General features: G+C 40.6%; 2 protein-coding genes across 2 annotated transcripts in view; one reads left to right on the forward strand and one right to left on the reverse strand.

Moving 5' to 3' along the window:
• rufy1 (RUN and FYVE domain containing 1) overlaps positions 1 to 3,114 on the forward strand; it is a 31,451-nt gene extending 28,337 nt beyond the window's left edge. Inside the window, exons 13-17 of the mRNA XM_054738922.2 lie at positions 242 to 371; positions 2,101 to 2,195; positions 2,275 to 2,323; positions 2,396 to 2,473; positions 2,547 to 3,114. Coding sequence (XP_054594897.1) covers positions 242 to 371; positions 2,101 to 2,195; positions 2,275 to 2,323; positions 2,396 to 2,473; positions 2,547 to 2,690 — 496 coding nt within the window. The 3' untranslated portion in view covers positions 2,691 to 3,114. The remainder of the gene's footprint in view (positions 1 to 241; positions 372 to 2,100; positions 2,196 to 2,274; positions 2,324 to 2,395; positions 2,474 to 2,546) is intronic.
• Positions 3,115 to 3,604: 490 nt separating this feature from the next.
• LOC107392479 (heterogeneous nuclear ribonucleoprotein H1) lies at positions 3,605 to 24,208 on the reverse strand. The gene is made up of 11 exons (XM_015970430.3): positions 24,103 to 24,208; positions 21,149 to 21,245; positions 15,608 to 15,763; positions 13,959 to 14,102; positions 11,466 to 11,604; positions 10,604 to 10,782; positions 10,350 to 10,462; positions 5,129 to 5,264; positions 4,979 to 5,053; positions 4,800 to 4,892; positions 3,605 to 3,971 (listed from the first exon to the last, which is right to left on the reverse strand). Exons 2-11 carry the CDS (start codon positions 21,228 to 21,230, stop codon positions 3,874 to 3,876), a joined length of 1,215 nt encoding a protein of 404 aa, XP_015825916.1. The 5' UTR covers positions 21,231 to 21,245; positions 24,103 to 24,208; the 3' UTR covers positions 3,605 to 3,873.
• Positions 24,209 to 25,263: the final 1,055 nt, after the last annotated feature.

The raw sequence follows: 25,263 nt of genomic DNA on the forward strand, positions 1-25,263 counted from the left end.
ATGCAATTCAGAGAGACATCAGACATGAGGCACAAAGGAAAGTGATAGGGAGTTTGACCCAACATTAAACTGTAATAAGTCCCATATTACAGGTCAGTTTTATGAAGCACCAAAAATGTTTCCATCTCTGTTAAATGTCAAAATTAGCAGAATGAGAACTTACATCGATTACTGTGGTTTAAAGGTTACATGTTGTGTTCTGATCCTGCTCAGAGTTAAGTCTTTTATTTTTTCTCCTTAGAATGGGGTTGGAAAACGAGCTGTGCTCTGAAAGGGAAAATAGACAGAGTTTGCAACAAACTCTCCGACGACAGCAAGACAGCAGCAATGAACTCTATACCCAGCTGCAGCAGCTGCAGGGCCTGCAGATGGTGGGTGAAGCCTGAAAATTCCCGCTGTTTTCAATGTATTTTATACTGATTTGGTCTCGTACTGGTAAATGTTGTCCTTGCATCTCTTGTAAAAGTATTGTGCATAATTTTAGTATATGTATAAAAAAAACTACAAAGATTGGATTTTATTTAGTTAGATTTTAGTATGCATTTACTATGTAAAGTAGTACACGGCTTCAAATTTTGAATTTCTTTCAGCCAACAAAAATAAATGGTATGCTGATTTTGGTTGGAAAGGTGCAGGAGTTTTACACCACTGAGGTTTATTTAATTCTTTTGAAGACTGATTTTAGTCCGTTTCTGCAAAGGGGCCTTTGGCCCCTCCCATGAGTGGTGAGCCATGGGAGGGGGTTCCAGCCTCTCCTTCTTGGGCTTTGCCCGGTCAGGCTCCATGGGGGAAGGTCAGACCACCAGGCACTCACCAGCATTCCCAACTTCTAGGTGTCTGGGTGAGGGAATAGTTTAAATTGTTATCGATCATCATAAGGGGTCTTCCTCACCTAAGACATGTCCGGCATGGGTGACCCTACCAGAAGCACAAAGCCTCAGACGACGTAGCTCCTGGGATCAGTGGGACACAAACCCCTCCACCACAGTAAGGTGGCAGCAGCCCATGGAGGGGGAGCCAATTGAGGTGGCTTAGGCATCTGGTTAAGATGCCTCCTGGACGTCTCCCTAATAAGGTTTACCATACCCTACCACCTTATTTGTTAAGCACTTTTATCACAGCATTACAGCGGGCCAAAGCACTGCACAATAAAAACAAGCAAAATAATCAGATAAGACTGTGAAAACGAAATGAATAAAAACCAAACGGGCAATTAAAGCCAAAAATTTGGTCATCGGAAATTTTCATCGGCCAAAACGTGTAAATCATAAAAACCACAGTCAAAATAGGTGAACCCCATTTTTGTTTCATCTTGCTCCCTCGTGTGGCAACTTGCTCTTTGAATTTGTTTTTCTTTTTAATTCGTGAACAAAAAAGATTTTTTATGGAAACATGGAGCTGCCACGTGCACAAAGTAACACTTTGTCTTTGCTGCTAATCTCCCCATCCCTTTTGTCTGCACAAACACTCAAAGTGAGACTTCAGCACTGCAGCTCATGTTCTCGAGAGGAGGAACAAATCCGTTGCGGTAATCCCACACAGAAAAATTCAAAGGGCACTTGACACTTTGCGATTTTAGAGAACATATTTAATTCTACATTCTTTCTCAGAAGGCCTTTCAGCCTTTATTATTTAATATACACGAGTGGGGTCAAGTGACATTTTATTTTTGAGTCCTAATTTATTTTGTGCATTATGTCAGTGTTAAATATTTTCATGCTTCTAATAATTGACATTTCTTTCATTGTTTCAATTTTCTGCTTTGGTTTCCTCATTTTCAATTTCGGCCAAGAATTTTCATTTTGGTGCATCTGTAAAACCATAAAATAAACAAATGTAAAATCAAGCAATCGAAATTGAAAGGAGGGAAATGGGTTTTGTGGGCACATCAAACATAGGAGACCTGAGGGAAGAACCAGGATATGCTGGAGGAACTATGTCTCTCAGCTGGTCAGGGAATGCCTTGGGATTCCCCTGGAGGTGGCAGGAGAGAAGAAAGTCTGGGCTTCTCTGTTTAGTCTACTGCCCCTGCAACCCAACCCTAGATAAGTGGAGGAAAATGGATGGATGAATGGACTGACTTAATACTTGCTGTTGCAGGAGCTGCAGGAGTTGAAGCATGAGAAAAAGCAGCTACAACAGAAATGTGAGCAGCAGGAACAGACTCTACAGGAAATGGGACTGCACCTTAGCCAGTCAGTAATTCCACCTTTCCTCCTCTCAATCATTAGTCCACTTTTCTGGTTTAAATCCCCTTTTTTTGATCTGTAACAGGTCTAAACTCAAGATGGAGGATTTTAAGGAAGTCAACAAGGCCCTTAAGGTTAGTATTTATTGCATTGAGTGTATAAGTGGTTGTTGATACAGAATCTTAAGCAGATTTCCACCGCTTCAGGGTCATGCCTGGTTGAAAGATGATGAAGCTACACAATGCAAGCAGTGTCAGAAGGAATTCTCCATCTCACGCAGAAAGGTTGGCTAGTTGTTATTTTTGCCTTCTGTTGACATGTTGCCACAAAGACCTAATGATCACCTGTTGTTTGCAGCATCACTGCAGAAACTGTGGAGACATTTATTGCAACAACTGCTCCAGTAATGAACTTGCCTTACCCTCCTACCCTCGGCCAGTGAGGGTGTGTGACGTGTGTCACGCTCTCCTGCTGCAGAGAAGCTCATCTACAGTTTCTTGAAAAAACACCTTAAAGCCTTCTCACTCTAAATAAACCCAATCATGCATTTTAAAACTAATAAATTTATAGCTATTTATAATACTAGCTACATTAAATCATCTGGTGATGGGGCCGGCTAATGAAGGCATGGATACAAAGTTTTTAATGATTCACCATTTCTTTACTGATAATGTAAAAATTTTTGATATTAATCTGATAAAAATACTGTTTTTGTTCTAAACTAGAATGTCAAGCTCTAAAGCCTGTTCAGCTTTTGTTCAATTAATCTGACATATGACATGGATGCAAGTTTGTGTGAATGTATTAAGTTATATCACGTGAACGTTTTATAGATCAGGTCAATGTCTACAAAAACTGCCCCTGTATCCCAGGAGTGGGAACTGATTGTTTCGTTTGATAAATAAATAGTCTTGTTTTTCCCAAATTCTTACCAGTTAGATATTCCAGACTAGTTTATTCACTTTGTGCACAGATAATACAAATAGTATTTGAAGCTGTAAAAACATCCATTGTTGCAAAACGTATTTTCCACAGATGTAGCCCTCATTAAAAACCAATTCTGAAAACAGTCAAAACTCTAGCAAACGTGATGTCCTCAGAGACATGAGAAGTCTATCAGATAAACACTAACTAAAAAAAGACAAGGTGGGGCCAAAATCCTGTTCTGAAACATCAGAAGATACCAAGCAATATTCGTGCTCATGCACTTCCGACTTAATGTTTACCAGCACAGGATGAGTCCGTTTTCAGGAACAAGGCAAAGTTACACACTCAAGGGTTGAAACTACTTAACGGATGTCTTTTGTACGTTAATTCTGTGTGTTTTCCAACACATTAAAAGAGTTGTTTTACCTTGTTTTGCTGACGTTGAAGTCATCAAAACAAGGTAAAACAACTCTTTAGCTGTGTTGTAAAAAGAACTGAGTAACGCAGTTACTTAACAGATAGTTTGGGCAAAGCCAGATCTGTAAGGAATGGGGCAGAACAGTGTAGGTACATTTTTTATGACAACAGATAATTTCACTTCTGACAATCATTTAAAGAAAAATACAAACCCTCAGTATTCAAATCAACCTCACATGCCTCTTTTGTGTTTGCAAGGTGAGGCATTTCCATTCCTTTCACAAAAATGGTGAGTTAAAAACAAAGACATAAGGAAAGGATGAAAAAAAACAAAGGTCATCTACATTCCCCACCCCCCACCAAGTCCATTCATTGAGCCTCTGTTTCCACCACCTCCGCCACTGCCATAGTAAGTGCTTCCCATTCCACCCTGGTTACCTAACAGGGAAAGAGAAAACACATTTTATAGGACCCAGGAATTTATCAGTTATTACTTTGCAGAAAAAATTATTTCATTACTGCCACACAACTCTCATTTTACGATGACTTCGCATCAAAGTCTAAATGAAAACATATCAAATAGCGTGGCTAGATATTTAAATCTACAAGATTCATTTGGTTTCTCTTGAGGCTAATCCAAAAGAGTTCAGATTAAGGCAACTGGACTTCTTTGGTTTCTCTCCCATATTCCAGTCTGAATAGACAAATCTCCTTGGATGAGAAGTGAAAAGTCTTCAAGAAACTAAAAAAGTCCAGATGCCTTCATCTGAACCCTTTTGGATGACAGGACCTTTGAGTGTTGCTATGCAATTCCCCGCCAGGGCAACATAGGGCATTGCACTTTTCTAGGGTATCCTACCGCCATTACAGTCATGTATCTGGTGCATAGTATCTAATGTCTATAGATACTACTATACCATAGATACTGATACTATGGTGTGTAAACACGGCCTGGCCGAAACGATAGTCGCCACCTGGATTTAACTAAGTTTTTAGTTTAAAAACAAAGACCTAAGGAAAGGATGATAAATGCTTATGTTGTATTTTGTGCCTGTAGAAAAATGTTTCAAGATAGCATCTTTCATAAGATTGTAATGTGTTTAAATGTTATTGTTAACCAATAAAAACTTAAACATGTTTTTAAAAAATAAATTCATGAAATTACTGATGAATAAAATTTAAGACATTAGATCATTCTAACATCAGTTGTGACATCATTATGGCATATGATGGTAAGCTGTCAAAGATGGAGGAGCTGACACTCACTGTAGTCACTGTAGCCCCCCATACTTCCTTGGCTGCTGTACCCTCCAGAGTACCCTGAGCCCAGCTGGCCACTACTGTAGGATGACTGATTCCCTGTAGAGAACAAATCATGATGGGTCTAAGAGGGATTAAAAAAATGGAATGTGTAATGTTTCTAGACTAAAAATCACCCATGTTACCCATCATCTGGCTGCTATAGGCTCCATTACTGCCACCTGCTGTCGAGTTCAAGAACAGCTCAACATAACGGTGCTCTGAGGGGCAGAAAAAAAGTCATGTAGCTCTGAAAAAGATGAAAGGCCAACATTTGAATTTTCAAACAAACTCACGCATGTTGGCTTTGTCTTTGGACATGGCTGCCACAGCATCTTCATGTGTGGCAAACTCTACATCCGCCTCTCCAGTTACCCGCCCATCTGGACCAATCTCAATATGGACCCGCACAGGATTCAAAGGAGAGAAGAACTGCAGACATGAAAACAAAAAGTGACTGGTGGGACCTTGCTCTACATGTACAATCCTATAATCTTTAATAATCACTTTGTGTGTGATGAGTCAGAGCCTTTACATGCATATCAGAAAATCCAACTATTGCCTTAAAGGTGTGGAACACAAAAAAGTGTTTATAATCAGAAATAAAGATGTTATAATCAGTCACTGAATTTTTCATGCAGGCTGAACATGAAAACTGTCTCCTATGCCTATCTCTTGCGTTAGCTCTGGATAGAAAAAAGCCTGAAACACTGAGGCTTTAAACATCAGACAGAGGTACGTTACATGGTCAATTAACATTCATTCATTTTAATTCAAGTTTAGCGACAAATCACAAGAGTTGTCTCAAGACACCACAAATTAAACACTCCAAATCAGTTAAGGTCATTAAGCCAATCAGTAAAAAGTTTCCCATATACGGAACCCAGCAGGTTGCATTGAGTCACTAGGTGTGTCCGAATCCACGGGCAGGATGCTTATGAGTATGGGTCCTTGCCGGTCTAAGACCAGAACCCAGCGGCTCTGAATTCGGGCAGTCTAGCCTTCACCTCTACGGTGGCCCGTAGGTCCCATCACAGCCGTTCATCACAGCAGCTACACGCAAAGGAAAAATGCTAAAGCTAGCGAAAATCGAGCAGGAATATTAAGGAGCTAAAGCAGCTTTACCTCCATCAGCAGCGCTTGTTCACAACCGTTGTCAGGTAAAGTAACTGTTTATTCTAGAAGCTTTCAGGACTTACATGTTAACTTTAGATGGTTTCATGTATGTCAAGAGTTCTGTTTTAAAGTATGCAGTTAAGAATTAAACCAGGTAGCCTACTTCCTGTGCTTAATTACCTTCTTTTTTTTAATGGGGCAACATCATCTAATGCCACATGTAAAAAAAATAACATTATGAATTAGACCATCAATTTTTGAAGGGCTGGAAATGAAAATATTGCCCTCTGCTACATTCCTCTGAGATACTGAAGACGGTAAAGATGGAACGGTTGATTCAAAAGATGCAACAGCGTTGTCAGATAGAGACAGACTATAATGAAATTTACTTTTATGTCTCGAGAACTCGGTTATAATAAACTCAAAGGTTATCAGAAAGTGGTCAGACAGGACTGGATTGTGTGGGAATATTGCCATTTCCTTACACTATGTCACAGGTCAGCACAAGGTCCAATGTATGATGGCAGGAGTGGGTGGAGCTATGTATTCTTTGAGTAAAACCAATTGAGTCTGAGATATTACTAAAGGCTACATTGAGTTTATTACTTTCAGTGTCCACATGAATGGTAAAATCCCCAACCAAAATTACTTTATCAGTATTGAGCACCAGATCTGATCCAAAACTCAAGAGTAAGGGCCTGGTGGATGATACAAAACTACAAACAAGAATGGTTTTATGGATTCTGTGAGAAAGATAAAAGATCTGATTATCACAAATCTGGGGTCTCATTTATCAAACATTGTGTAGAATCCTTACTAAAACCGTACTTAAGCTCAGCAAAAAAAAGTACTCATGTAGGTTTGTGATCTATCAAACATGGAGTACACACAGCTGCACGCAATCTCCGCTTCATAAATCAGAAACTATCTAGAGATTTTCTCAGCTGCTTTTTAGTCACATCCCGCCCTCACCACGCCCACTTACTGCCATAAACAGTCAATGCAAAGTGCCTTGTGGATCTCATGCATATACATAAGTTGGCTTGTTGCAGCGCTCCGCCAATGGCGACCACAGATCAAGGCAGATCAAGGAAACAGAACTTGATTCATTCTCCAACATTTCAGAAATGAACCACTGGGTTCAAATAAAATAAATTAAGTCAAACATTTCATTTGGTGCTATTTCTGACACCCTTGAACTGTGGCATAAATATTTGACTCTAGATCTGCTCAGAGACATTAAACACTCATAAGAACCCATTATGTATTATATTATTACAATATGTGTCCTGTAGGTTTTCAGTATTTTTTTTTAGATTTTGTGAGTTTTTGCAAAGCGTGTTTTTCTCAGCCTGAGGCGTGGTGTTGAACGAGGAAACAGATGTTTTACTTTGTTAAATCTTCTTAAATGTTTAAATGTTTTGTCCCAACCTGTTGTGAATGGAGAGATTTTGAGGGATGGCAGGTTGTGTCAATTACATTTTTGATTAAAAAAAAATTATAATAAATAAATAACAATGATCTGACATCTTCTATTTATCGATGAAAACAAATCAATATGAAATAATCATGATGCATCGGGATATCGAATCGAAGACCCAATAATCGTAATCGAAAGACAAGTGAAGGTTCACACCTCTACTTAAAGTTGCGCACATTTTTCCGCTAAGTTTTCTTTCATAAATCCCAAAGTTTGCGTGGAAAGTTGCTTGTACAGTTTTCCGACCCCATTTTGTGCGTAAGCAAGCTTGATAAATGAGGCCCCAGGTCATTAACTAACAAAGTCTTTGAAAAAAAATAGACCTAATGTTCAATAAACCACATTTAATTGTTTTAGTTTTCAGCTCAGTCAAATTTGTTCCAATTTTTATGAAATGTCCACGATTTACTCTATTAAGCCTGATTCTTAATCTGTTTCAGTTTGGACATGGACAGTTTGGACTGTCTCAATGGGGTAGTGGGTGGTTAACAGTACAGAGGGGTGTGTTAAACTATGAATCTGCTTCCTGGTCTGGATCCTGGGTCGTCATGGAGGACTAATAAAATTGGCCATGTTCCTAGAAAGAAGAGCTGCTCCATCCAAAGAGGGATGAATGCCGTCTCTTCACAGCAGACCAGGTTTTCCCGAAAAAGTTTTCTGATTACCAATGTAGCCAACGGTATTATTCAGGACACCACCTAGACAGCCAGCGGTTAAAGGACAGCATGTGGCTAAAGATGTCGTCACTGGTCCAATCAGGAAGGGGGCTAGAGACTGTTTTGGCAAACTTACACACCGAAGCAACATTAATCTAATAATATTCCGCTGTATTCTGATGCAAGACTAAAGTCCCACACTCATTACATTTATGAACAAGAAGTAGAGAGAGAGTGGGATGCCAGCTGAAATGTCCGTCAGACTTGGAACTTGCAGCAGCGGACTGTCTGGCATCACATACCAAGCGCTGCTTGCAGTTGCGTGCGTATAAGCGCATTCTGGAGCTCACGGTTTTCAAAAACACTCTAGTTTCCTTGCATTGCACTTAATATTTACACTGATATCCATTTATTTTACTATAAAAACTTGTAGGAATCAGACGCAAGCAGGAAGTGTCATGGCTGACTGACCTATTGCTAGTCTTGGTTCAGTTTGCTGCGCCATGTTCTGCCAGGCTCAGCGCTTTTAAGTGAGGCTTATTGTGTTCCAAGAATGAAATAACTGAGAATAAACTGCTCTCACGCTTCATGTTTAAGCACATTTGTTTGGTCATGTTACAAGCTAATTTCTTATTCTGTGGTTACCCAATAAACATTTTGATAACGGTGCTGCTGTGTCCTCTAGTGAGGACAGTAACTGTCAGCCTTACCAACTCCACCACACAGCAGAACTCCTCCAGGCTAGTGTTATTTGTGGAGATGAAACATCAACGTTGCAAGTCAGTAGTGGAGTTGTGTTGCTGTTATCCAGTATGAGGAGAGACGTCCAAAATTTACTGTCTTTTGCTTTTAGCACTCCCTAGTGCCGTTTGTAGAAGCAAAAACAAAACTTATCTTCTCGCTGTGTGTTCATCTTTTTAACACCTTAATCTAACAGGTGAAATGTCTTCCAGCGTTCCCAAGTGTGTAGAGGAGTGATTGATCACTAAATTAAGCAAATCGGCTGTTTTCATGATCTAAAACATGCAGGAAATGTTCTGGAAGCAGACTGCAGTGCCAGGTAAGTGAGCTCAAGATTTTTTTTAAGTCCCAGCAGATCGTACTAGCAACTGTGCAAGCGTGATATTCTGGCCACAGGGGGCGATTGAGGCTGGTTGGCCTTTCATTAACCCTGTAAAGCAGTGGTTCTCAATAAGCGGCCCGCGGGCCTCCTCTTTGTGGCCCCCGAACCTGTGCGCTATTAAATTATTAGTCGACTATTTTGTTTGTCGGTGTCGTCGTGACGAGTCGACAAACCTAGATGAGATAAAAACATACAAGACAAAAATAAGATAAAACATTAATTTACTGCCATTGACAACAAACGTGGACAATTGCATTTTTTGACGAGGCGGGTGTCGGAACGAGCCCTTGGACCGTGAGTTAACAGCATGGATCTAAAGCTGATCTTCATCCATGTATGTCACACGTCACGTGATCAGGAAGCAGAAAATCCATGAATTAGGAGATCGTTTTGGGCCGCTGCTGTGAAAAAAAAAATCGAGGCACAAACCGTAAAAGCTTCTGTTGCACACAATTCGATAACGGATAACGCTAGAAATGCGCCGATTCTAACCGATGTAAGAAGTGAGTACTCTTTCATTTGTTAGTTTTGATGTTTAAATGATCATAGAGCACAATGTGAAGTAAGTGTGACGTGAACTCCGACGGAGTAAACTCCAAGCCGATCCCGTTCATTTTGTTTACCCTTGTTGCCTGCCAACATGGCGTCTACTCTCTGAGAGTCACGTGACGTCCGGAGCTCTATAGGTCAACCAGAAAAATGTCGATAGGGTGCATGTCGGGGTGTCTAACACTGTAGAGGTCTTTAAAAATAATCTAAAAACTCACCTTTTCATCCAGGCGTCCCCTCCCTAAATGTTTCAAAAAGATGGCTTTGTTCGGGTTCACACCTTCACTTTGTTTATACTCATGATTTTATTTTCTACGTTTATCACTGCTATTGTTTTTCTGATGTTTTTATTGGTTAGAGGTATTTGCCCTGATCTTTATCATGTTGTACAGCGCTTTGTGATTTATATCTGAGAAAGGCGCTCTAAAAATTAACTTTTACTTACTTACCTACCGTAGCGGAGCAGAACTTACTTTATTTTATAATTTGGTTTTCTAACATATATGTAAACTAGGATAAAACCCCCCAGTTTATTGCCCCAGATCGACTTAGATGTGCATGTAAACGCATGGAGTGACCAGTCTCTATCTTACATTGTAGATGTCCGTTTCTGTAGATCTGTAGGGCAGGCCCCTCATGTGAACACAGTGGCCTGTTGTACTCTGGAAGGATGAACCGCCATCATTGTACCGCCCATCTGATACGCCTGCATGTAGATTTGCATATAGATTAACACAATGTCATACTGGAACGTTGAATCATAATCCCAGTTGTTTTCTGCTTCACTAATATGAAAACACATTTACAAAGTCACATTTAGCCTCTTCTTTTTCCAACATGCACTGACCTCCTGCGTAGCCCCCTCGGCGCATTCTGTCATAAGATCCTCCTCTCCCCATCATGTTATAACCTCGACCACCGGAGGGCCTGTCATAGGGGCCGGGTCGCTGCATGCCCATAGGCTTTCGCTGGGGCTCGTAATGGGTCCGCACCTCAGCGCGGCTACTCTTGAAGATTTCAATGTACCTGGGAGCATAAAAGAAAAACTGTTAGGTCTTGTACATAAATGAAAGCTACATTTGTTTAAAACTGGGCTATGAAGATGCTTTATGTTACAGACCATTGGTGGTAATATCTTTGAGTACCTAATGCTTCTTAATAACACTGATTCAAAATCAATATATACTGAATTTAGAATATAAGAAATTGCCAGAATGAACAACAACCTTATTAACTTTGAACTTTTCTTATGGTTATCTGAGGTGAATTAGCAAACTCTTACATATTACTGTAATGAAGTTTTTTGTCTTCACCATGACAGACTGTTTTCTGGATTTACAGCGTCAGAGAGAACTACAGCCCTAGTGTGACCCATCTGTGGCAGTGGGTCTGATCCTTGTGTTCAATGGCCCTCTGATTTTACCACCAGGGAGACTTCCTTACCATTCATGAACCTGGACTTACTTTAGTTCTGAGACACCGTTTGATCTCGATATTCGTTTTAACCTTCAATCAAGGATTGAAACTTATTGTGAGTGGTGCCAAAGAACAAATTTTCCCACTGAACATAGTGAACGTGAGAGCGTAGAATTTATTAGAACAGCTGGTGTATGTGTGTGGTAAGTAGTACTGATATGATTAGTTCAGATGTTTAATGTGCAGACCATAAGAAAAGCAACTTATCCAGCCAACCAACCAACCATCCCCACCTGTGCCCTATTCTTTCCTTGTGTTTCTTTAGAGCCTTTTCAGCTATATCCTGTGAAGCAAACTGCACGAAGGCCTCCCCCGTACTCCTCCCCTGGATGTCCACCGGCAATGTTATCCCATTTGGCACGATTTCCAACCCTTCAACCCAAGGACAGATAACCCCAGCAGGGGACATATTAAATCACATGCCCAATCACAGAGAGAACTTTCTCTAAAGAGAGATAGAAAATTTCACATCACACAAATACCAGTTCCGTTTTTAACTGGCGGATTTAATCAGAGTCACATTTACTGTATTCTTGGGATTTAGTAGAAAGGACAGCAAAGAGTAAGCATATGGAAAGGGAGACTGTGTGAGACACCAGGATAGTATTGGTGTATTGATGAAGAGAGAACAAGATCTTGGTGGTTGACATGAATAACAGTACTGGGCTCCCATTAGAAACTATTTTAGGATTTGGCAAAATGTGAGGAACTGTGAAACAAAATGAAACTATGAGGGAGGCTACATTGACAATGTGATGGGGTGGGGGTGGGGTGGGGGGTTCAGGCATTTTTCATTAAAAAAATAATAACTTTAGCAACAATGTTATCTAATCAGACCCAGTGTAATAAAAAAATATAACGAATGTGGACTCGGGATGAAAAGGGTATTTACAAACACACTTATCCAGTCCAACCGCCTTTCTTTTCTCTGGTCAAACAAGATTTATAGTCCACTTTCTTACAGTGCTCAGCATAAAGGAGTACACCCCACTCCATTTGTCAGAAAACCTTTAGTTTCCTTTCAGAATCAACATTTTCTATCAGATACCATAAGACAAAATACTCCCACAAATGTGGGCTGTTGATTGCAAACAAGATTTGTTCATTTGCACACACAAAAAAAGTGATTTTCTTAACAAATCATACCAAATCCAAACCCATGGTGAAAAAACGAAAACACCCAATTATAGTCATAGGAGAAAACCACACTGTAAGATTTGATTTAGCATGCATTCAACCACAGGTGAGTCTACTGATTCATTTAAGAGATGTCCAGCAGACAGGTGACTATAAAAGGGCATTACTTAGAGAAAAGCCCTTCCCATTTCATGCTGTCAGCAATGGCTCCACATGGAAGAGAAATGTCACAAAATTTGTTACACAACAAAGGTGAGGGCTGCAAGATCAGGACAGCTTTACATATCAGTCAAACTACTGTAGCAAAAGTCATCCAAAAATTTAAGAAAGATGGAAGTGCAGCCATCTTCCAGAGACGTCCAGGCCATCCACTGAAGTCAACATCTGGACAGGAGCGTCTTCTGATGAGGAGGGCTGAAGAAAATCACCCTGCAAGTTCACTGCAGTTAGCTAAATCAGTAGAAAGCCAAACTGGAGTGACCGTTTCCTGTGTCACCATACGGCGCACACCACAGGGGAATGGCATGTATGGGTATCGTCCACGAAAGAAGCATGTCCTGCAGCCCATGCACAAAAAAGCACACCAAGGATTTGCTCGGGCCCATGCTGAAAGAGATGAAGACTTCTGGGACTCTATACTCTGGAGTGATGAGACAAAGATCACGGTTTTTGGAACTAATGGTTTCAAAACTGTATGGCATCATAAAGATGAGGATCTTAAAGAGAAATGCATGGTGCCTACAGTGTAACACGGTGGTGGTAGTGTATTTATGTGGGCTGCATGAGTGCTGCTGGTGTTGGGGAGCTGCATTTCATTGACAGTATCATGAACTCAACAATGTACTGCTCTATACTGAAGGAGAAGTTGATGCCATCACTTTGTGCACTTGGTCGTCGTGCACTTTTCCAACATGGCAATGATCCAAAACACACATCTGAAGCTGCTGCTGCATATCTGAAGAACAGGGAGATGGTGACTGAATGACCAAATATTTCTCCTGATCTGAACCCAATCGAACACCTGTGGGGAATTCTGCAGCAGCAAGTTGAGCACCACTCTCCGTCCAACATCCAGGCTCTAGAAGAGGTTCTTCTTGTAGAATGGAAAAAGATAGATGTTGCAATATGTCGCCAACTTGTTCATTCCACGCCTAGGAGACTTGGTGATGTCCTTGAAAATCACGGTGGTCATACAAAATACTAGATGTAGCAGTTTTTGTTGTGGGGTGTATTCATTTTGGCTTCAACCAGTTTTAGTGAAACTGAAGATTTTGTGATCTAAGTTATATTATTAAGCTTAATTTAATTTTATAGAGTTAAACAAGTGTTCAATAAAACCCAGCCTTGTGAAAATTCTGGAAATTGTTCTTTTGATCATTAAACTACTGATTCAATTCGTACTTTGAAAGAGGTGTACTCGTTTATGCTGAGCACTGTATGTCACAATGCTATAGAATCATCCTGAATGTCACAGTTGTCTCTGTTCAGTAAAATCAACAACTAGACAGTGTTAGAACGAAGGAAACAAGAAAGAGGTTAAAAAAAAACTAATGGGATTTACAATAAATCAATGACTGAAAACCTTTTACCTGAGAAAAACTGCACTATCTCCTCCTTGCTGCAGCCAAACGGAAGGCCCCGGAGCCGTACAAGCCCGTCTCCTGCTGTCTCTGGGCAGTTCGGGCCAGTATGCTTCATGACCCAGTCCATCTCAACATTGTTGGATTTGAACACTAAATTACCCAAAACAAACCACTTAGTTAATACAAAGTAAAGAAGTTACAACTTGACAACATGGCTTCAAATCAAAATCACTGTATTTTGAGTAGTTGAGTAGACAGGGTGTGGCAGCATAACTGATCCATAGCTAGTTTTATTGATAGTTAAATTCCTCCAAATTTGTTGGTCATTGCTATTATTTTTAATTTCCACTAAAAAGGTCAAGCTGAGTACTAAGAACTTGTTAAGATTGATTGAAAAATCAAGCACAACAGAACAAGTAGACAAGTAAACTAAAGTATTTAAGATACAATTTCTTATAATCTAAATCTAGACATTACAAAAAGCTGCTGCATCATGTGAATATGTGTGTTTGTAAAAATTTGAAGTGCCTCATGGCTCATCTTGAGGCGCTATTAAAAAAAAGTTTTCTTTCATTCTTTTCTAATATTGTCAAACTTGAGTTGTCAGGTATAAAGTGTGGTTGTACTGAAGGTGACTTGTTGCTAGAGCCTCTGATTGGTATATTCAGTCAGAGGGGGCTTTCCGCACGAATGATTCATTATCATTCTGGATACTGAAGGTGACTTGTTGCTAGAGTCATACTGTGGGGTAAATCAACGGGTGGACCAACGCCACTTACCCCTTCTTTCCACGGGAGCCGGCAGCAGCACGTTACTGCAGCAGCACGTCTTGCTCGCGTAAGCTGCTGCTTGGCCCTTCCCACGAGACGCGAAGCAGCAGGGGAGCAGCTGTCACCGACCGAGCACGAAGTCACACGAGTGACTTCGTCAGTAAACACAACAACAAGCAGGAGAAAACTACAACATGGCTCCAAAAGGTTTGTGTTTTATGTTCTGTCTGTTTTATAATCGCCAATACGGACCTGAAAAACAAAGGAGACCGCTAGCTAGGTGATAACTTCTCACGGGGCCGCACAGTTAGTACCTTTTTTTAAAAGTAAAGCAACCGGAAGGCAGTACGTTTCTTTATTCTGAAAATCTCGGGAGCTTCTCTCCATTTCCGCGTCCGATTTCCTGTCTTTCCTTCCCCAAAAATGTCGAACTTGACCCATTTCAGAGGCATCGCGCGTAGAAAATAGAACCGGCGCGTAAAGGCCGCGACATGCTGCTCCTGAGACGCGGCCGACTCGCGCTGCTGACGGGTGCCGACGGCTCCAGTGGAAAAGGTTCTGTTGACCACAGCGGTTCCTATCAGCAGCTATGACGTGCTGCTGCAGTAACGTGCTGCTACGGCTCCTGTGGAAAGCCGGGGTTTGCCTGGACCAGGCCGACCCAGATGTGAAATGCTAATGGACTGTACTGGTCTGTGCCACAGCTTCGTAAAGGGACAAGACCACCACTAACCTACTCACTTCTTCTCATTTTATGAAATATGGACATACAGACATGGGCAAAATGATGTAGGTAAGAGTTATTAATTATGGTAATGGTAAACTTTCGGTTTACCACACAGCCCTAGCAGAAGTGATAAAAGGAAGAGCTTGACAGCTACCAACCTTCCACATATCGGTGACCCATAGTTTCTCTGTCCTTCTTCACAGCAATTTTCAGATCATCTTCTGTCTCCAGTTCCACAAATGCTTCTCCGCTGGGACGCCCCTCTCTTGTGTAGGTGAAGTGAATTCCATTGCCCTTGTTAAGAATTTCACAACCTGTAAAAAGTTTCGTAATTATATTAAGTCCATCCTGCTCAAATATCTGTACTATAACTATTACCTGTTTAATAACTAAATAGAAAGAAATCCATCAAGTGGATGAGTTTAAATATCAGGGTGTTGTTTTGGATTTGCATCTTAAATTTGAGTCCCGCTTCAGAACCATTAGGATCAACCTCAAATCTGATAAGGCCAAATGTACCTGTAAAAACTGCCCAGCTGTACCTGCATGCCAAGATTCTGTCTCACCTCTCACTTGTGGAACGATTTGGAGCCAAGCAAACCAGTCTGCTTTAAAACCTGTCATGTGTATGTACTAACAAGCCCCAAAAGTCCTGGACCAAAAACTAGGGCTGGGGGTAAACGATTATTTTTAAAACGATTATTCTGACGATTATTTTATCGAATAGTCGACTATTCTAATGACTATTTAGAAAATTAATCTAATGATTATTTTTCTATCGCACAATTAACAAAAACCAGAAAATCTCAAATTCCTCAAAAAAATTGATAAATTCTTACTGTAAGAGAATAAACACTACAGGCCTTCCATTTTGTATAACACTGCGTTTATTGTGTTGGTTGGTTATGTTCTGGTGACGTGTAGAACTTGGGAGTGCAGGCTGCTGCCTGAGAGGTGGTAGAAGATGGAGTGTCTCCATGCTGCTTTGTTTTGGTCACTTATGTGCGTGAGGCGAGTGGTGTTACGGGTTAAACCAAACTCAGGTGATATTTTACACTAAACCGAAAACCCACAACACTCTAAATGTAATAAAAGGGAGATCTGCACCACAAAAAAGATGAACTCTAAACCAAAACGTAACAGCTTATCCCAACGCAAGAAGCTGTTAGCGAAGATGCTAACAGTAGCTTTACCAACATTAAGTTCAAGTTACCAAGTTTAAATAAACCAAAAACACCCAGCAGCAAACAGACCAGCATGGAGGAGAGACTGCTACCACCAAAACAGCTCTCCTCATGTCTGAAAGAAGCTCCTTTATGAAGGGAGAAGCGCTCCCGGTGATTTTCTACATCTGCGATAGACACGAAGCAGCGCATCTGACCCCGGAAGTTGTTGTCCGTTGCCGGGAGACGAAGGGGCAAAACAGGAAAATAATCTAGTAGTGGACGGACATTGTTCCGGGTCTTCGGTATTTGGCGGAGATGTTAGTGAAGGCGGAGAAGAGGGCGAACTAGAGGAAAAACAGGCAGATTCCTCCTCTATTTACAAACTCCTGGGGATGCAACAAGTGGGCGCGGTGCATTGACTTCCGGATCTGACGTCGACAAATTTTTAGAATCGAGCCGTCGACTTCGTCGAGGCTTCGCTACAGCCCTACCAAAAACCAATGAAGTGGCACCACAAAGGAGTAGCCAATGGAGACTGCAAACCACCAAAATATAAAACATTTGGTCAATCCTCGTTCAGTGTTTCCCCTACACAGGCTCAGGGGGTAGACCAATTTATCGGTTGGCCAATTAATCAGGTCGATTTTAGAGCTGAGGAAAATAAATAACTGATGCATCGGGATGCGGACATAAACGATTCTGCATCGTAGAAGAGTACGCCATAATTGATTATAGTGGAATGTAGTTTTGTTTTTTCAACGGTGGCACCAGCGCAGCATTCAAATCTGTCAGAGTGAGTGTCCTCCACATTTACCAAGTATTGTACCACCTTAATGTGGTACTGCAGGGCTGAGCGCTGGAGTAGAAACCTGAGACCGAACCGGGACCGAATCAGCCTGACCGGTTCTGTTGGATTTGGGCCGTGAATTATGTTAATTGAGCGGGTTGTCACGCGGCGCGCTCCACTCGCTCGCACAGCAACTGAGTGTGAGAGAGAGATAGAGACATTAGGTGTTTCTCAATGTCAAGGCGCCTTGCCTTGCGAGGCCAGGTGCCTTGCTTACAAGGACACTGTCCTTCCTTGGTCAAAGAAAACGGTTAAATGCAACAGACTTGCATCACATGACTGCAGCTTCCACGGCGGTCAAGTAACGTCACGTGACACGGGAGATAACATTATACTTTATATGTATTAGTTTCAATATAAATATATAACGAGTCTTTTACTTTTTAAATTGTGTATATGTTTATTAAATTAAAAATATAAGCGAGTTACTACCCGCTAGTCACCGAAGCTGCAACTACTAAGCAGCTAACCAACAATACATAACTTCTTTGGATCTAAAAAAAAAAAAAAAAAAAAAATTTTAAATTAGTTGACTTACTTTTAAACTTGAAATTTGTCCCCGAAGTAGCTGCCAGCTTCTGATCCACCGACTTTTGAAAATACCGTGGTGTATTGTGGGTAATTTTTTACCAAGGCTAGGCTACAAGACACCTCCCGTGTATCCTTGCTCAGCTAGCTAAACAGCTAACAAACGGAGAACACATGCCTCGGTAGAACATGAACATTGGAAGCGATTGGAACACGTCTTGGCGGCTCCTGATGACGTATCTCCTAGGCAACCGGGGCGGGGCCAAGACATCAAGGCAAGGTTCCTTGACATTGAGAAACACCCTAGCGCTCAGCCCTGCAGTACCACATTAAGGTGGAACAATACTTGGTAAATGTGGAGGACACTCACTCTGACAGATTTGGATGCTGCGCTGGTGCCGCCGTTAAAAAAAATCAAAACTACATTCCACTATAATCGATTATGGCGTACTCTTCTACGATGCAGGATCGTTTGTCTGCATGCCGATGCATCAATGATTTGATTATTTTCCTCAGCTCTAGAGTTTTGGGTGACCAATTTTGTTAGACTGATATCTCAATGTATCACGATTATTTCATATGGATTTGTTTTCGTCGATAAATAGTTGATGTCAGATATTTGCTTTATTTATACTTTTTAATCAAAAATGTGTCTAAAACACGCTGTACCCCAAAAGCTCTTCAGTCACAACAGTCCTTGGGACAATGTAAAAGGGCAATACATTTTACACATTTAGGAAGATTTAACAAAGTAAATAAATCTGTTTCCTTATTCAACCTCTGGCTGTGTAAAAAACATGCTCTGCACATGCAAACCAGATATTAAAAAATACTGAAAACCTATACGACAGGCTTAATTCTTGCCTTTGTTTTAGGTTATAAAATCCATAATGGGTCTCCTTCACTAACCAGCTAACTACAACCTTTCCACTAACCTACCCTGTGAGACTTTTATCATCTCCTTATGTCCATGGTGTCTCTGGAGGAGCAGATGTGAAACAAGATCTCTTGTAACTTAAAATGTACCAAAACTTCCTCCCAGTTTTTCTTTAAGTTGAATTAAACATAATTTTATTGTCATAAAACAAAATAAAGTGTAACAAGAACTTCTATTCTCTATTTCTCTTCGATTGTTCTCTCGTTCAGAGGAATCTCTCCTGTATCCTCCTCCATTTTCCTAAATAAAAGAGACAGATCCTGCAGCCGCTGTCGCTCACCCCCAACAGCGGATATCCCAACGTCACAACATTCGGTCTGAGCTTCACTGAACCTGAGTTCTTAAGCGCTTCTTAAAACACAGAGAAATAAGTACACTTGTATAAGTCTACACATCTGTCCTCCATTCCTCTGTGTACATCTCTCTCCCCTTATCACCATGTGAAGTGCGATTGAACCTGTTCAATTGAGATGAATCACCAGCCTATATACATATCCTTCTCAAAAACTTAGCATATTGTGATAAAGTTCATTATTGTCTGTAATGTACTGATAAACATTAGATGTTCATATATATTAGATTCATTACACATGACTGAAGTAGTTCAAGCCTTTTATTGCTTCTAATATTGATGATTTTGGCATACGGCTTATGAAAACCCAAAATTCCCATCTCAAAAAATTAGCATATCATGGAAAGGTTCACTAAACGACCTATTAACCTAATCATCTGATTCAACTAATTAACTCTAAACACCTGCAAAAGATTCCTGAGGCTTTTAAAAACTCCCAGCCTGGTTCATTACTCAAAACCGCAATCATGGGTAAGACTACCGACCTGACTGCTGTCCAGAAGGCCATCATTGACACCCTCAAGCAAGAGGGTAAGACACAGAAAGAAATTTCTGAACGAATAGACTGTTCCCAGAGTGCTGTATCAAGGCACCTCAGTGGGAAGTCTGTGGGAAGGAAAAAGTGCGGCAGAAAAAGCTGCACAACGAGAAGAGGTGACCGGACCCTGAGGAAGATTGTAGAGAAGGACCGATTCCAGACCATGGACCTGTGGAAGCAGTGGACTGAGTCTGGAGTAGAAACACCCAGAGCCATCATATACAGGTGTGTGCAGGAAATGGGCTACAGGTGCCGCATTCCCCAGGTCAAGCCACTTTTGAACCAGAAACAGCGGCAGAAGCGTCTGACCTGGGCTACAGAGAAGCAGCACTGGACTGTTGCTCAGTGGTCCAAAGTACTTTTTTCGGATGAAAGCAAATTTTGCATGTCATTCAGAAATCAAGGTGCCAGAGTCTGGAGGAAGACTGGGCAGAGGGAAATGCCAAAATCCCTTAAGTCCAGTGTCAAGTACCCACAGTCAGTGATGGTCTGGGGTGCCATGTCAGCTGCTGGTGATGGTCCACCGCGTTTTATCAAGGGCAGGGTCAATGCAGCTAGCTATCAGGAGATTTTGGAGCACTTCATGCTTCTATCTGCTGAAAAGCTTTATGGAGATGAGATCTCATTTTTCAGTATGACCTGGCACCTGCTCACAGTGCCAAAACCACTGGTAAATGGTTTACTGACCTTGGTATTACTGTGCTCAATTGGCCTGCCAACTCTCCTGACCTGAACCCCATAGAGAATCTGTGGGATATTGTGAAGAGAAAGTTGAGAGACGCAAGACCCAACACTCTGGATGAGCTTAAGGCTGCTATCGAAGCATCCTGGGCCTCCATGCCACGCCGCATTGAAGCAGTCATTTCTGCAAAAGGATTCCCGATCAAGCATTGAGTGAATAACTGAACATAATTATTTGAAGGTTGACTTTTTTGTATTAAAAACACTTTTCTTTTATTGGTTGGATGAAATATGCTAATTTTTTTAGATAGGAATTTTGGGTGTTCATGAGCTGTATGCCAAAATGGACCTGTACAACTCAACCAGTCTGGTTTACTTGATTTGGGTTCAGTCTCAGGTTACAACTCCAGCTCTCAGCCCTGCAACACCACATAATGGCACAGAATGTGCATTTTGCATGATAAAGAAATTTTAAGCCTGTTATTTTTGAACACTTGTTCTTTTTCTAATTACAGGGTAAAACATTTTGTTGACAAAAAAATCATGGACACATAATGCAGCTTGTTCTTTGACTTGTAATTAAAAAAGCCCTTTTAATCAGCTACCTAGTTCTGGCAAATGGGGGAAAACTGAAAGACAGACATACAAACCTGAGAAAAACCTCTGTACTTCATCTACTGAACAGGACCATGGTAGACCCCGGATTCTCACAACATATCCCTCATCAGCCATGACTAGTCACAGTCCCTGTTGGGGGGGAACAAAATCATTTTCAATGAGTCATTTCTACTTAACTGTGAGCAGTAGTGAGTAGAGGTGTGAATCTTCACTAGTCTCATGATTCAATTCAATTACAATCATCATGTCAACGATTCAATATCCGCTTGATGCATCACGATTATTTCCTGTTTTTTATCAATGAATAGACGATGTTAGATACTTGCTTTTTATATATATCAAAAAAGTGTTGGACACAACATGCTATCCCCTAAAACAGGGGTACTCAAATATAAGAGGCCAAGAGCCACATTAAAAAATGGAAGTTTGAGGGTCACGTCTAAGGCCTAGTCCACACGTAGCCGGGTTTTTTAAAAACGAATATCCGCCCCTCCAAAAACTTGCATCCACACCACCGCGTTTTAAAAAATAACTGTCCACACGTACCCGGATAAATACGTTGTTAAGGACATGCCAGACCTGTAGGCGGCAGTACTTCCCCCGTTCTTAACCTCGTCCTTCGTCAGTGGTCTTCCGCAAGGAGCAGTAATTCCTCTTGCAAAAACAAACAAGCAAAAAGCGCTTGGACAATTGATGGATCAGGTAGTGACAGAGCGCAGCTCTGAGGGCATCCATTCTGTCGGCTAGTGTAAACACAGGTCGCACACGTGATGTCAGCATTTTTTTGTCGCGGAAAGTGACGTTGCGGACCTTAAAACTCCGGTTTTGTCTGTCCACACGCAGACACCCAAAACGGAGAAAACGCAGATCTTTACTTTGGCCGGAGTTTTTAAAAAGGTCCGTTTTCGTGTGAAAAAACTCCGTTTTCGTGTGGATGACAGGCCAAAACGTAGAAAAATAGCTACGTTTTGGCAGATCCCCGGCTACGTGTGGACAGGGCCTTACATTATCTCTTTGAATTCAACTAGAACAAGCAAAACAGCAAAGCTGTAATACTGTTTAGTTCCTCTCCAGTTACCACAGCTTAACTCAGGCTCTTTGGACCTTCTACAGTGGCTCTGAATAATTTTAGCTAAAATTATTTTAAAGAATCAACTCATTTTATAAATAGACAGGCCAACCATAAAAGAATGAAGGTTTATGCAGCTTTTTTAAGTTTTTGTTGAATATTTGCGCTGACTTTCCACAACCGAATGATTGTAAAAGTACCAGTAACATTTTTAGATCTACTTATGTTTCTTTTCCACTAATATCAACATCTCACTGAAAACATATCCATACTTTTCTGCAATTTTTTTTTTTATTCTTAATTTTAAATCTCTTAAATAATATATGTAGGGAAGATGTGCTTATAAGGATTTAACTTGTATGTATCTGAAACAAAAACTGCACCAACTGTCAGAATCTTCTTTGGGTTTCAGAATGGACCTGTCTAATTACTGGGAAACTTGAACACTTGAACTCAACTCCCAAAATAACAAAAACACAAGCCTTGGGAAACCTCAGTAAGAGTTGAAATTGTAAGGACACAAACCTGCTGACGTTCTTGACAGAACTGTGGAATTTGGAGGCGATTTTCTTCCATTTTACAAACGTTAAGCTTAGGGCTGCAACTAACGAATATTTTCATAATCGATTAATCTGTCAATTATTTTTTCGATTAATCGGTTTGTTATTGTTTAGCTATTTAACCTATACAAGTGATGAATATATTTCAGTTAAGAAAAAGAAAAACATAAGAGAATTGTGCAGTTGACTGTAATCTATTTTATTGCACATGAACACAGTCAGCGGTGTAAAATGAGCTAAACAGTGCAAAATATCAGTCCAGAATAATTTTTTGGCATAAAAATATAAGAGGTAAATTCCATAAAAAATAATGTAGAATCTAGAATAGAGTTTGTAAGTGGTATGCATTGCTGCATAAACTAATATTTTGTGTAACAACACTTTGAGAAGACCACTGCAGCCAAAAGATTTCTGAGACTCTGATTTCTGCATCTGTTGACAAGAGTTTTGACCCTCAGCTCATTCGAAAAGTATTGTAATTTTTTGGGACTGTTTTGCTTAAATTATTTTTTCCAACCACGATTCAAAAGCGGTTTTATTTCAAGGCTCAAGAACTTACTTTCTGCAAGCAATCACTAATCTGAATGCACACATGTAGGGCTGAAACGAATCATCGAGTAATTCGAATGGTTCAATTCATTAAATTCCTCGATTAATTTTTTACTGATTTAGCTATATAAACTTTAGTTTGAGAATCAATTAAACACTAAGCTCGAAACGTTGAGTGTAGGGCAGTTCAGTTAAAAGATCATTTAGTGTGTAACTGTCTTAAATTTAATAACGACGAAGTAGCAGTGCATTCTTGAGCCCATTGGCACTCTAGAACCAACTGGAACATATTAAATCATACATCTTCATTTAGCTTATTATCGGTGAAGCAAAATTTGCTCCTGTGTACATGCCAAACACATATGAAAATCGTATAGTTTTGAATTTCTCCATTGCGGCAAGGTTCCGCTTACCTAAAACAAAGCACGAAACCATAGCTGTTCCACGCTACCTAGACAAAATTTGGAGTCAACTAAATCATTCCACCTTTTCACTGGAGTGGCTGCGTTTCGGAGAATATAGAACATTTTGAAGAATTGTTTTGTAACAACAAATAATGGCTTTATTCGTTTAATTTTAACACTGCGAGTGGTTTCCCTGAACGATCAGCACCGCACCCGGACACAAGAACAAAAGCGGGCCTCTCAGCCTGCGCCATGTTCTTACTATTAGCGGTTAGCACTAACCAACGTTGCCAAATCAAATAAGAAACTAACACAGAAGAGCAGTTCGGCTATTTTATCAATCTAAGTATAGTAATCAAATATTTATGCAGTAAAAGAGAAAAACACACGTTTCAAGCATTTACCTGTTTAATCGTGGATGCAACACGCCGGAGCTTCTACGGCTGACCTGCGTGAAATGCTGAAACCTCGCGGGTTGCCAGAAAACTCACGACATCCCCCTTTCGGGAACTTAAAAAAAGAGAGTTTAGTAATCTCAGCATATTCTTCCACACAGTGATCGAATTTGGGTATATTTATACCAATTATATATTAATAATTACGTTTAAAACCATGTTTACCTTTTCTTTAAAAAATACGTTACGCAGGATATTTTATCATTTACCCCAAATCAACTTTTTTTCTGATAAACCATATAAATGTGTGTCTAATTGTGCTGCAGACAGGTGTAGTGGATAGTTTTGCACTTTAGTGGATTTTAGTTAAAATTTTAATTTTCTGCCTAAAACTGTCAGTGTTCTGCCATTGTCAGTTGAAAACTGCACTGCATTTGAATAGCAAGTCGCCCCCAAATCAACTTTCTTTTTTTGATAAACTATATAAATGCTTGTCTAATTGTGCTGCAGACACGTGTAGTCAATAGTTTTGCATTTTAGTGCACTTTAGTTAAAATTTAAATTTTCTGCCTAAAACTGTCAGTGTTGCGCCGTTGTCAGGTAAAAACTCTGCACTGCATGTGAAAAACCTGCCATCGCTACTGGCTAAGAGGTGCACTAGAACATTAGCTGGTATCATATGATGTCACAATGTCGTTGTGAGCCTCTGTGTGTGTGTGTGTGTGTGTGTGTGTGTGTGTGTGTGTGTGTGTGTGTGTGTGCGTGCGTGCGTGCGTGCGTGCGTGCGTGCGTGCGTGTGTGTGTGTGTGTGTGTGTGTGTGTGCGTGCGTGCGTGTGTGTGTGTGTGTATTTGTTAGCGGCTCCGCCCTCTCTGTCTGCTAGGCAGCAACATTTGTTGCATTTTTCAAACAGGAAGTGAGTTTCTTGTAGGAGGTGACCCTCTACCAGATTCTTACTCAATTCCCACTTCATGTTTGAAAAATGCAACAAATGCTGTTGTCTAGCAGACAGAGAGGGCGGAACCGCTAACAAATACACACACACACACAGGCTCACAACGGCATTGTGACATCATAATGTACTAACTAATGTCATAGTGTAGCTCTTAGCCAATAGCAGTGGCAGATTTAAATTCAGATGTGGTGCAGAGTTTTTACCTGACGATGGCGC

The sequence above is a fragment of the Nothobranchius furzeri genome, chromosome 1 (genome assembly GCF_043380555.1).
Source record: "Nothobranchius furzeri strain GRZ-AD chromosome 1, NfurGRZ-RIMD1, whole genome shotgun sequence".
NCBI lineage: Eukaryota > Metazoa > Chordata > Actinopteri > Cyprinodontiformes > Nothobranchiidae > Nothobranchius > Nothobranchius furzeri.